Source organism: Poecilia reticulata, chromosome 14 (genome assembly GCF_904066995.2).
Source record: "Poecilia reticulata chromosome 14, P_reticulata-male-v2, whole genome shotgun sequence".
Lineage (NCBI taxonomy): Eukaryota > Metazoa > Chordata > Actinopteri > Cyprinodontiformes > Poeciliidae > Poecilia > Poecilia reticulata.
Genome location: NC_088843.1, coordinates 6,607,796 through 6,621,097, shown reverse-complemented (window position 1 = coordinate 6,621,097; position 13,302 = coordinate 6,607,796). Strand labels below are relative to the sequence as shown.

Genomic DNA, 13,302 nt, shown 5'->3' with positions numbered 1-13,302 from the left:
ACACATGTAAGCGGTCATACTGAGTGCAATTTCCATTCGAAGAAATTTATTGTTTTTTTATGTATTCATTTTTTACGACCACAAGGTACATGAGCGTGCAGTATGCATTATGGTCCCCCAGTTCTCAGAATCATTGCAATCCGTCTCCCAGAATCTGATCCAAAGATTTCATACATTCTTTTTCTCCAAGTGCAATTCCAGAAAACTACCCTGTTTGTTCTTCAACTCTAAATTAAAACCAGCCAACCATAGCAGCAAATCAAAAATTTATGGAGCTTGAGGGGAGTCTGCAGAGACAAGAGCAAAGTCTCATCCAGATTTACTTTATGATTGATGAACTGTGACTGAAAAGGATTTCCAAATAACCTCAAATGCACGACTGGTGTAAATCGAAGACAGGGGGATTAATTTAATGTGGTTCAATGTGTTTGGTCGAAAGAGATCAAGAAATACACCCCATCATGCTTGATGCAAATAAACTATTATCTGCTCTGATATACACATAAAAAGAACATAATGACAATTATTTATAATTTTGCTTAAATTCACTGATTAAGGATTTCTAATTACTTTTAAATTTCCTAGTTGTGAATAACTATATGCTAATGTATACGAGCCTTTGAAAATATTGTACTATTCCAAATAGTGTTAAAAACATGAAAAACAGAAGAAAATGTGTGCGAGGTTATAAAAATTAAGGAAAAAAGAAAAAAATTAGATTTTTAACACACACACACACACACACACACACATATATATATATATATATATATATATATATATATATATATATATATATATATATATATATATATATATATATATATATATATATATATATATATATATATATATATATATGCACATATTTTTTTTCCCCCCAAAATAAAACTAAGTCTAATGGATTGAATTTCACTCAAGATGATTGACCAAAAGTTTATAGAACCAGGTTCTTATGCAGTCAGTATAGTCGCCCCATCGCCCCAAGAGAGGGCAGTTAAAGTTACTACATATGTAGAGTGGATCCCTTTGTGTGCTTGAGAGCAAAATTTGTCTGGGAAATTTTCCCATTACTCAACTATGTTGATCTTTGCCAACTCTGAACAGACAGCAACATCTGCCTACACAAAATCTATAGAGCAGGCTTTATTGTGCAGATGAGAGAGAGAAGGGAATGTGATCTATGTCTGTAGAGAGAATGATATCATGCCTTGGAGAAGCCCTTTGGGAACTTCAAGTCTGATGGTGTTTGTGTGAAGCTCCTCCTAAAAGATTCTGTATTTTAATTTCAGGAGATAATTAAAGTTACTCATTTTTACATGGTAAGGTTAAAGAAAAGGGATGAGTCTTCATCAGAACATACACAGTAGAGGTGAAGTAATAAAGTTCGGTCATTAGCAAAATGACAGGTTGAACAGAAGACTCAATGCATGTCAAAATAAACTGGATACACCCTTCTAGACAGAGTAAAGTCCTCTAAAAGACTTCTAAAAACTTGCATTGACACAATTGGTCCAAGAAGGTGTTTTAGTTTCACAGGATGAGATTGTCTGACAAAGGTATACTTTTAGTGCATAGGTAATAAATGCATATAACAGCTATTAAGTCTAATCTGAAATAGATAAAATAAATACAGTCTTGATTCTACTATTGCATGATTTATTGAAAGAAGATGAACTGCAAACTTAAAAGGTTTGAGTAAATCCAAGTACATCCCATGATCCCTGTATACAGAATATGTAAACAATTCTCATTAAAAAGGAGTGAGCTTTATTTAATTTTTTTGTTTCCATTATTGTAATATGAAGTTAGCATAAATATTGGTAAACTTAAAACAATCACACATTCCGACTTTCTGAATTGAAACAATTTTTAAATGTTCCATCTTAATTTTATTGTTTAATAATATGACAAAGTTAAAGCGTTCATAACTTTCATATTGTTTTCTGATTACAGCCAGAAATTTGGAAATATTATTTGATGATTAAACAAAAGGCAGTGGATTATTGTGAAAAAACATAGTTTTAAAACCTAAAATCCTAATAAAGTACACCAAAGGTACATATGTTGTTCCCCCCCCCCCATTTAACTTGTATAATTTCTTGTTTGGTGATTATATCCCTTTAACATTCACATGGCCCTAAGTGGGTGTGTTTTTTTTTTCATTCAGAGCTCTCAAGAAAAGAGCTTTCCACAGAAACATGATCTCATTAGACTACAATGACAGAAAAGATTTTCCAACTCATCGGAAACAAGACAGAGACAGGAAAAGAGCCAGAGCTGAGAACAGGCTGAGTGAGGCAGATTAGGATGAACCAGATAAGGACTGTGTGCTTCCTCTTATGCTTACTCTGATTTGTTCTGTGTAAACTTAGGCTAATCCTGCTGCAGATGCTAAAGTCTTTTGGTTATATAGAGAGCTTTTCTTCAAACTACAATATGTAATGTTATATTAGAAGAATGATATGTAAATTATTCACCAAAAGCAGAAAAGATGTTAACATTTTAAACTGACCTGCATCTAACATCAAAGCCACAATCAGAATCTGAAAAGTGTAGCTTGCAATACTATTTAGTCACCATTGCTCCTATATGCTCCTCTTTGAAATCCAATGCAACCAACTGCTTTCAGAAATTACCTAATAAGTAAAAAGACAACCGAGTAATTTAGTAAACACACAGAGTTGTTAAATAAAGACCTCAAAGGTTTGCTAGAGAGCAATAGTGAACAAACGGTACACACAAATCGAGTCACTTTAACACATTTCTTGATTTCAATCACAGAAATGTTTATAAGTACTGTACTACGCAGCAAGTTGGAAAGGAAAAGTAACCAAAATAATTATACATACCTTTTAAAGTAGACTGTAATTTGGAACTTGTATTCTATTTTTTATGCCTAAAGAGATTGAGAGACAGCTTTTAGCCAAGAAATTCAAACCACTTTGTGTTAAAAGTATTGTTGAGAAACTGTCAGAAATCTATGGATAGCAACTTAGAATTTAATTCCCCTGCATTGTCTAGTGGCGTTTTCACATCAGTCGAATTTTCAAACAAATCATGAAACCACAACATGGCAAACCCATTTTAAATAATTTCTCACATTATTGCAAAAATTAGGTCAAGACTTTCTACCAGGTACTGTATGTATTCCAGACAACAACAAAAAAGTAAGAACTCCCTGTCAGGTTTCCTGACATCTGTGTATCATAGATGGAATCAAACATCCAACTTTTACAAGTCATGAGGATCAGTGAGACACAGAATATTATCATTAGTTTATTCCTACTAAACCAGTGAGATCATAATTCCTTAACAGATGTTGTTTTATTTAGAAAATGCTCTTCATGTTGGTACTGTGGCGCATTGGAAAAGAGATGATGCATTTGTCCAAATAAAGCCATTTTGGACAATCCCTACATTTCTAAGCAAGGTTGACTCAAGTTAACTCTGTTTGGTTTTTGTCCTTTTCTTTCTTCTACAGCAAAGAAATTTTGCGATGGCAAAAATAGAAAAGAGGAGCAAAGTTACTGCTGTCACCAAGAAAATTAGAACATCTAAACAATAGTATGAGTACCAAGGCATCCCATAAGCCTCTGTGCGCAGGTGAGAGGCTCCTTTGTGGCGCATCACATACTCCACCCAGAAAGTAGCCTGATCCATGGGTGGCATCGGTTGATCTCTGTGCAAGCTTGAAAGTCTTTGCATGTTTTCCCGGTAGCTGACTTTGTGGAGCAGTTCTTTAATAGTCTTTTCAAACGTGTGACCATTTACATCAGCTAGCTGAATAATCTTTGCTGCTCCTCTTTCCTGCAAACGTAGGAGATTGTCATATTGGTCAAAGAACAAGGGTATGCCAAGCACAGGGACTCCATAGTAAATGGCTTCCTGGACTCCATTTGTTCCTCCGTGGGCGACGAAGACTTTGATCTGCGGGTGGCCGAGGAGGTCCTTTTGTGGCATCCAGTCCACTATTAGAGTGTTGTTGCCCAAAGTAGAGGGATGATCCCCTTTGTGCCTCCAAATCACCTGATAATAAAAGGCAAACACAATGTAAATGTTCAGTGAAGGCCAAAATTTGCACAGTACAAGTGTAGCCTGGGTAATGTTGTAATCTTCAGGGCAAATATACAGAAATATAAAACCTATTAATATTGTTTGGAAATCAGCCATTCCATTTCTTTTGAAAACAGCAAAGTAATTTCAAATATAATTTTCTTTTTACAACACAACATAGTCTTTAGACACATCTGGAATACCCAGGAAGGGAGCATCATATGGATGATGGTACTTAATGTTTTATGGCTAAACTGTACTGTATGTTGCAGAGGGAAATCTACATGTAAATGGAGATATAGAGTCTAATAGAAGTGATCTCAGTAGAAAACTGAAGGAGCTGGCAGCTGGATAACTAAAGGATTAGATCTTCACAAGTACAACATAGATGGGAGTCTGGAAAATAGAGAGATGGCCACTGCATAATCTAACAAAAATGTAAGTTAGTTGTTAAACCAGTTTTGGTGACAGTTGTTGGATAGGGCATGCTAACAACTGCCTGTGCAAAACACTGCAGCAATTCTTATTAGAACTGGAGAAAAATTATAAGTTAATGCAGAAGGAATATAGAATTTGTATTTTTTGGCAAAATGGTCATTCATCATCGTCCTGAATTACAACAGAAAGCTTTTAAATTATTCATTAGGAGCTAGTTTGCCTGGTCTCCAAAACAATGCTCTCATATAGCATTTCTAATGATTTCCTCCTCCTCACTGCTCTAAAACTTCACACTCAAACTTGATCGGAAGAATTTATTATTTAATAACTGGTGTCTGTTTTTATGGACACTTTCCATGACCTGATCGTAAAACAACTCAAAACCTAAATATGAAAAAGATAATTTTTTACCTTTTGGGGCATCTTGGCAAAAACACTGGCAATTTCATCCGCAACCTCTGTGGGTAAAGCATTGACAAAGGTTCCCAGAGTCATGATGATGACTCCATGCTCTCCAGCACTCTGAACAAACTCCTCCAGGTCCGCTGGTAGAGGCTGCGCAGGTTTACACTGGAACCCTCCAATGTAGACAACATTTGGCATTGTTGGCCGAGGAAACTCAAAAACAAAATCTGACCTGAACAGCCAAATGTCAGCACCTTGAAGCAGTGAGACAATGTCACACCCACCCTCAATGTATTTATTGCACAAATTATCATAGATAGGTCCCACAAGAAACTTTTCCTGGAATTTTATGATGCTATAGAAAAAAAAGTTTTTCACCCTCTGGATAAAATCCATTTTGTCGGTTAAGCCAGAACCAGGCACTGGGATGTAAGAGAGGGGTGAAGGTGCCAAAATAAAGTGACCTTCTCCACTTGTAATCCAGCGAACATTAAGGACTAAAGGCAGTTCAAGATATTTAGCTAACACTGGCCCTGGGCCCATGGCTGGATCAGCAAGAACCAAATCATATTGGGACTCTTTTAGGTTTTTGACCAAAATCGGATTCTGAAAAATCTGAATTGTAGCATCACACCACAACAAATGGGCTTGAGTAATCATAGAAAGGAAATCCTTGGTGAGCTTCAAGAAAGTCAAAAGTGAAGCCCCTTCTCGCTGTGCCTAAAGAAAATTGTGAAACAGAAAAACGTGGTTAAAAGCATGACTTCATGAAACACATTTAAGAACAAAAAGTCTAGATTTGCCAAATCAAATGCAAAGTTCATGTGAAATAAATATTGTGATGATAAAACAAAGGATCTAACCATTAAAACATTTCAACCATTTTTTTTATTTCCTTTATTTAACCAGGTAAACCCCATTGAGATCTAGATCTCATTTTCAAGAGGAACCTGGGCCGTTACCATGGCACATTATATCCTCTGCAATTTAAATGAAAAACAAGCTAATCTAGACTGAGAAATTGAAAAAATTAGTTGCAACAACGTAAAAGTCAACATGTTCAAACCCCCTATGCTTTAAATGGGTTGTAACCATCATTTAATTTAATTGGAGCGTTCTGTCTATTTTTGTACATGCCTTTCATTAATTATAGAAAACCTGAAAAAACTGTTCCGTTTCTTTCAGATTGTCTGAATTGATACCTGAATTGACAAGTCCAGGTGTCCAAGTAGGTTTTTTTGACATATTTTTATTTAAATGTATTAACTAAAGAAACTTAGTTTTCAGGGAGGTTGCAAAACCTAAAGGATGTATAAGTATTGGTTGAAATAAATGTACAAAAACAAGATTAATGATGCTGACAGACTTTCACCAACATATGCTGAAGCTGGACCAAAAGGCGGTTCAACATATCAGTAATTGTGAAATATTTGATTTTTCTCCTCTTTCAACATATGTTTGTTTTTCAATTAAATTGCACAAGATGCATTTCACTGTAAAACCAGAAAGCTCCAAAATGATTGATCAAGCTTTCATTTCTTTATGTCACAACATCTTAACATTGTATTTCCCAATCCTGGTCCACGAGGCACATTGCCCTGCACGTGTTAGATGTTTCCCTGATTTAAGACGCCTGAGTCAGATGACTGCAGTTCAACTAAAGCTTATTAATCAGCCATCAATTGAAATCATGTGTGCTTGCAGCAGGGGAGCGTCTAAATCATGCAGGGCAGTGTGCATAGAGGACCATGGTTGGGAAACACTGCCTTAGCAGGACAGGCTTTTACATGCAGTATATACATAAACACATACCCTCATATGCTCCTGTAGATATTTGTCAAAAAAGTTCTCTAGACCTTCATCCATTTCAATGGTGATGGATGTGTAGAGGGGGGATTTTTCTGGAATGTACCAGCTGGTAGTAGACCTGATCACACTGATGTTGTGTCCTCTGGTATGAAGTTCTTCCAGTAGTATTTTCATATTAATCCAGTGGCTGCCATCCACAGGGAACACCAATATGTTTCCCCCATCGCAGTGTGATGTCAACAGGATTAGGTGTAAGGACAGTATGATTATACCGGAGAAACAAGTGAGAGCCATGGATCCTACAATGTCCCAAACAGAAATAAATGTATTTCATTAGTATAGATACAAATCAAGCCCAGACAAAATATTACAGCTAAAATTAGTTTAAAATGACTAGAACAATAAAAGTTAGAATACACTCAGTTTCCAATTTCAGATGGCTTCTTAATTTACTTACCTAATGTTGGTAAAGACTGTGACCGTCCTAAGTACCCACACTGACACTTTGTTCAAGATAAACCAGTAGGTATTTGAGTTCAAACTCCAGCTTCAGAGATGATCTGCTCTTTCACTAGTAAATAAGGCATGCACAGTACATGGATAAGTTAAGCAAGAACAGTGATTTCATCATAATGAACCAATGACCTCTTTCATAAGAGTATTAGAGTGAGTTATGTAAGATTAAGCTTCAGACGCAGAAGTGCACAGGCATGTCGGAAGAAAGAAATAACCATTTCATAGTTGAACCAGGGAGTCATTTTAAACCAGACTTCATTTAGTGTGATTAATTATTGATTATATTGATACACTGGAGAGTTCATGCATGTTTGAAAAATCCTAGGTTCTTCAATGACTGCCATTTGGGGGTGCCAAACGCTTGCTCATACAAAGCGTTGTCTATTTACCCAAATCTCCACTCTTGGTGCTGGAGTTTGCTGTCCAGCTTTCTGTCCACAGAGCACACCTCCTCCGAACAGCTCCTCCAAACTAGGGGCAGCAACAGTTATCAAACACCTGGTGGAGCTCTGCATCTGCTGAGATTATCGTACAAACTACTCCTTAGTCCATCGCTATAGGCTGTAAACGGCATCATGGTGGAGGATTGTTTTGATGACGTTTTGAAGGAGTGTTAGAAAGTGGAGCTTCTTAAAGAAACGGAGTCCAATTTCAAGGTGTGAAGTTGATATCTAGAGTCAAATAAATTGTAAGTTACATGTACATTATTTTCATACCAGCTGAAGGTAACATAGTTACTTGATTGTGCAGAAGATGGCAACATGTAATTTGAAATGTATAAAACATCCCTTAAGAAAAACATAATATAAGGCTCCATTAATGCGGAGCTGGTTTTCAGTGGATAAGTACTTTTACACTTTGTAATGTTATTGTCAAGGTTGGGGGAGGTGGAGATGGGGAAGAGCCAAAATGCAAACAGCAACGTGGCACAGTGAAAATTTATTTAAACTTAAAAACTTGACATGGACATGAGCGTTTACTCAACTAACAGACATAAAAATACACAAGAATCCCGCACCACGCAAAGGTAAGACTAGAACCTAAAAAAATGTGAGACAGGTGAAGAGGATTATTGATCAGGTATCGAATGATCTAAATTAACAGGGAGAATGCCGAGCTGAAGAACTTAACAGGAGAAGCAGACTAGAAAGACTACAAGAATAAAAGCTGACAGGAAATAAAACCTGACATCTGAAGGATAACAAAACCTGCTCAGCTAGAACTAGCAGGACTGATGCATAGGGAAAACGATGATCAAGGCTAGAACAGAAGACAGAGGAGACTAGAATAACAATGAATAAAGTCAAAACCAGGCGTGAGAACAAGGTAAGAGAGTAATTGAATCAAAAATAATCTAATTTAAGTAAAAGATGACAATCTAAACAGAAACGGAAAATAACCTAGAGAAACAAAACATGACACAGGGACTACTATGAACCCAAACCCACAAACAAATAAGTTTAATGCAAATCAGCTTTGTTTATATTTTCTGTTCTTTCTTTTGCAAAATAAAAATCTAAAAACAGCAAAAACAGAGAAGAGCACCACAGCTACAGAAGTCATCAAAAAGAGTAGTACGTCTAAGCAATGGTATGAGTACCACGGCATCCTGTGAGCCTGTGTACGCAGGTGAGGAGCCCCTTTGTGTCGTATCACATACTCTATCCAGAAAGTGGCCTGATTCATGGGTGGTATTGGCTGATCTCGGTGTAAACCTGACAGTCTCTGAATATTCTGCCTGTAGCTGTCTTTATGGAGCACTTCTCTAATTCCTTTCTCAAAGCTGTGACCATTAACTTCATGGAGCTGAATAATCTTTGCTGCTCCTCTTTTCTGTAGACGTAGAAGGTTGTCATACTGGTCAAAAAACAAGGGTATGCCAAGGATAGGGACTCCAAAGTAAATGGCTTCCTGGACTCCATTTGTTCCTCCATGAGCTATGAAGGCTTTTATTTGTGGGTGGCCAAGTAGATCTTTCTGAGGCATCCATTCCATCATTAGAGTGTTGTTGCCCAGAGTAGAGGGACGCTTTCCTCTGTGCTTCCAAATCACCTGATTCAAAATGGACAAATCAAAAAAGTATATTTATTTTTTGCATTTTTTTTACTTGAACAGCAGTTATCTTCTAAAATTTCTTCTAAAATCCCTTTGAGATCATATTTTAGTTTTAACCACAATCCTCCCTTGATATGAGTATCAACGGGTACTCATATCAAGTGTGGCGAAATTCTTTCACCACATTTCAATCTGACAGGTTCATTGCTCTGTAAATGCTTTTTTTTAAGAATACTGTTTGGACTGTTGAAACAAATTTCATATACTACAAAATAATATCTATTTCCTAAACTTTGAGAAATATGCTAGTTTTATTCAGTGTGATTATTAATTCAGGAGGAGAGGTTTCATGTCAGTGCATGTTCAGGAGCAGATTGCAGATTCCTTGGTGGGTCTCCTGTTGTTTCACAATCTGTCAGTTCAGAAAGATCTGAAAATTGGAGAACTCAGTGACAACTCCCACAGGGCATTTTCAGCTACCAACTAGGAACTGAGCAGACACAAAGGTAAATCATACTCCTACCCATCTGGCTTAGCTTTGAAACATTACTATGAAAAGGGTTTTATCTACAATAGATGTTGCTGATCAGCAACATAGATCAGCAACCAATCATATATTTGTTAAGGAGACTTTGTACCATCATAAATTAGCGTTACTCCATTTGAACTCTGAAGTTGCTCTTAAAGGTTTTTGTTTAGAATCACAATGAAAACGGATCAAGGGGGAGAGACATTGTTTGAATTGTTGTGGTTTTCAATGTGACATTTGCTCATCACATCTTCTGTACGATGTGCTGCTAGGAAACCCCAATGATTTATGGATGTCTATGTAACTCTGGCAGTAGTGTTGTTAATGCTGAGTGATCACATTGAACAAGAATATACAATAAAATCTCAACAATAATTCAGTTCACTCCATTTATCATTTAGATCACAAGTTACACAATTCTGTCTTGTTCTTTCAGCTCATACCACTTCATGGCTCTTTGATTACCAAATGAGAAGCATCATATTTAGGACTCATGAATGAAACAGGAATATTAAGGTGTGATCATTAGAAATGTTACATAGAGAAAGTGAATATACCTTTTGGGGCATCTCGGCAAAGACACTGGCAATCTCATTCACAACGTCTTCTGGTAAGGCGTTAACCAAAGTTCCCAGAGTCATGATGATAACTCCATGCTCTCCAGCACTCTGAACAAACTCCTCCAGGTCCGCTGGTAGAGGCTGCGCAGGTTTACACTGGAACCCTCCAATGTAGACAACATTTGGCATTGTTGGCCGAGGAAAATCAAAGACAAAATCTGACCTGAACAGCCAAATATCAGCATCTTGAAGCAGTGAGACAATGTCGCATCCACCCTCAATGTATTTATCACACATAGCATCATAAATAGGTCCCACCACAAATTTCTGCTGGAATAATATGATACTATAGAAAAAAATGTTTTGGATTCTCTGGATGAAATTCATTTTGTCTGTTAGACCAGGTCCTGGGATCACTGGGATATAAGAGAGCGGTGAGGGAGCCAACACAAAGTGACCTTCTCCACTGGTAATCCAGCGAACGTTGAGGACTAATGGCAGTTTAAGATATTTAGCTAACACAACACCTGGTCCTATTCCTGGATCAGTAAGAACCAGATCATACTGTGATTCTATGAAGCTTTTTATCAACTTTGGATTTTCCAAAATCTTTGATGCAGCATCACACCAAAGAGTGTGGCCCACAGAAACAAAGGACATAAACTTTTTTGTGAGCTTGAAGAACGTTATCAGTGAGGACCCTTCTCGGTGCACCTGAAATAAAAATGAATACAACTTTAATAACTTTCTGTACAATTAGTACAAAACCGCACATTGGATCCAACACATACATTTATAATCACATACCCGCAGTTGGTATTGTATAAAGTCAGCAAAGAAATCCTTCACATCTCTGTCCATTTCAACTGTGATGGATGTGTAGAGGGGGGATTTTTCTGGAATATACCAGCTGCTGGAACCTCTGATCACACTGATGTTGTGACCCCTGGCATGAAGTTCTTCTAACAGGATCTTCATATTGATCCAGTGGCTGCCATCTAGAGGATATACCAAAATATTCCCTGCGTCGCAGTGCGATATGAAGAAAATCTGAAACAAGCTGAAGACTACTAAGAATCCACCCGCTCCTAAAATGCATAACAAACATTCCTCTGAGTTTTCAGAAAATGTATAACCAGAAACTCAGATATTTACCAATTTATAGGGAAAATGCATAATTTCACTCCACATATAGAAAGTGAGTAAAACCCCTAACACAAGACAATAATCATAGTGACAGTTACTCACCCATATTGAAGTAAGTTAATATTATCTCGACTTGCAAGCAGACTGACTGTCCATCTCCTGTATGAGACCTTTGAGTACAAACACCAATAAAAGAGATAAAAAACCGTCACAAAGTAAATGAGTTACAAGTAGTACACACACTGCAAGAAGCTGCTTTAAATTCTTCGAAATTAAATGAATATACCTTACTACAGCCAACTTATTATTATTGGGAACCTAACCGAGATTTAGTTTTACAACATAATCTAGAAATTAATATTTACTTTACTCTGTTTTTGCTTTCATAATTGGGAACAGTTAGGAATTTAAGGGCAAAAACAAGGTTGTTTTGACTGTAAACATTTTGGAAATTTACATTTACAGTGTATATTGTTGGATTTGTGTTTAAAATTTGTTTTATTTTTTATGTGTTTCGCATTACAAAAATATGAATTTAACCAGACGAGTAGGAGTAAGAGTCAAAAACAGCACCTTCACATCCACATCTGTGAAAAAAAAAAGAAAAAAAAACTCTATGGTTACAAACACAGTACCCTACCAGTGTGTGTGTGTATGTGGGTGAGGGAGTATGGATTTTCAGGAGACATGTCAGAAATTAATTGAGAAAAACTGACACGTTGGGAAGTACTTGAGAGAGAAATCACTAAAATACCTTTGGTAACTCCAGTGGAGCTTCAGAGGTCTACAGCTTGGGTTGCTGTAGACCCAAGGGTCTTCCACCCGGGAGACCCGGGTTCGAGGCCTGGTTGGAGCTGGTTAGAGATGTAAACATGGATCTGTTGGAATATGGGTGAGACATGAAAACATGGATCTGTTGGAATATGGGTGAGAGATGATAACATGGATCTGTTGGAATACTACTAAAGTAACCCGAGTCAAGAGGGGTTATATGCAAAGACTGTGGGAGGAATGGATACCTCAATGGGTAAGTCACCAGTCTTCCACCCGGGAGACCCGGGTTCGAGGCCTGGTTGGAGCTGGTTAGAGATGAAAACATGGATCTGTTGGAATACTACTAAAGTAACCCGAGTCAAGAGGGGTTATATGCAAAGACTGTGGGAGGAATGGATAGTTCAATGGGTAAGTCACCAGTCTTCCACCCGGGAGACCCGGGTTCGAGGCCTGGTTGGAGCTGGTTAGAGATGAAAACATGGATCTGTTGGAATATGGGTGAGAGATGAAAACATGGATCTGTTGGAATATGGGTGAGAGATGAAAACATGGATCTGTTGGAATACTACTAAAGTAACCCGAGTCAAGAGGGGTTATATGCAAAGACTGTGGGAGGAATGGTTAGCTCAATGGGTAAGTCACCAGTCTTCCACCCGGGAGACCCGGGTTCGAGGCCTGGTTGGAGCTGGTTAGAGATGAAAACATGGATCTGTTGGAATATGGGTGAGAGATGATAACATGGATCTGTTGGAATACTACTAAAGTAACCCGAGTCAAGAGGGGTTATATGCAAAGACTGTGGGAGGAATGGATAGCTCAATGGGTAAGTCACCAGTCTTCCACCCGGGAGACCCGGGTTCGAGGCCTGGTTGGAGCTGGTTAGAGATGAAAACATGGATCTGTTGGAATACTACTACAGTAACCCGAGTCAAGAGGGGTTATATGCAAAGACTGTGGGAGGAATGGTTAGCTCAATGGGTAAGTCACCAGTCTTCCACCCGGGAGACCCGGGTT

At 37.6% G+C, this 13,302-nt stretch overlaps 2 protein-coding genes across 2 annotated transcripts; both read right to left on the bottom strand.

Moving 5' to 3' along the window:
• Positions 1–1,642: 1,642 nt before the first annotated feature.
• On the bottom strand, positions 1,643–7,322 carry LOC145554858 (UDP-glucuronosyltransferase 2C1-like). The gene is made up of 4 exons (XM_081615644.1): positions 7,166–7,322; positions 6,712–7,007; positions 4,906–5,619; positions 1,643–4,029 (listed from the first exon to the last, which is right to left on the bottom strand). Exons 2-4 carry the CDS (start codon positions 7,000–7,002, stop codon positions 3,445–3,447), a joined length of 1,590 nt encoding a protein of 529 aa, XP_081471770.1. The 5' UTR covers positions 7,003–7,007; positions 7,166–7,322; the 3' UTR covers positions 1,643–3,444.
• A 1,308-nt stretch (positions 7,323–8,630) lies between these two features.
• LOC103461474 (UDP-glucuronosyltransferase 1-2-like) lies at positions 8,631–11,806 on the bottom strand. The gene is made up of 3 exons (XM_081615645.1): positions 11,176–11,806; positions 10,366–11,082; positions 8,631–9,276 (listed from the first exon to the last, which is right to left on the bottom strand). Exons 1-3 carry the CDS (start codon positions 11,344–11,346, stop codon positions 8,695–8,697), a joined length of 1,470 nt encoding a protein of 489 aa, XP_081471771.1. The 5' UTR covers positions 11,347–11,806; the 3' UTR covers positions 8,631–8,694.
• Positions 11,807–13,302: the final 1,496 nt, after the last annotated feature.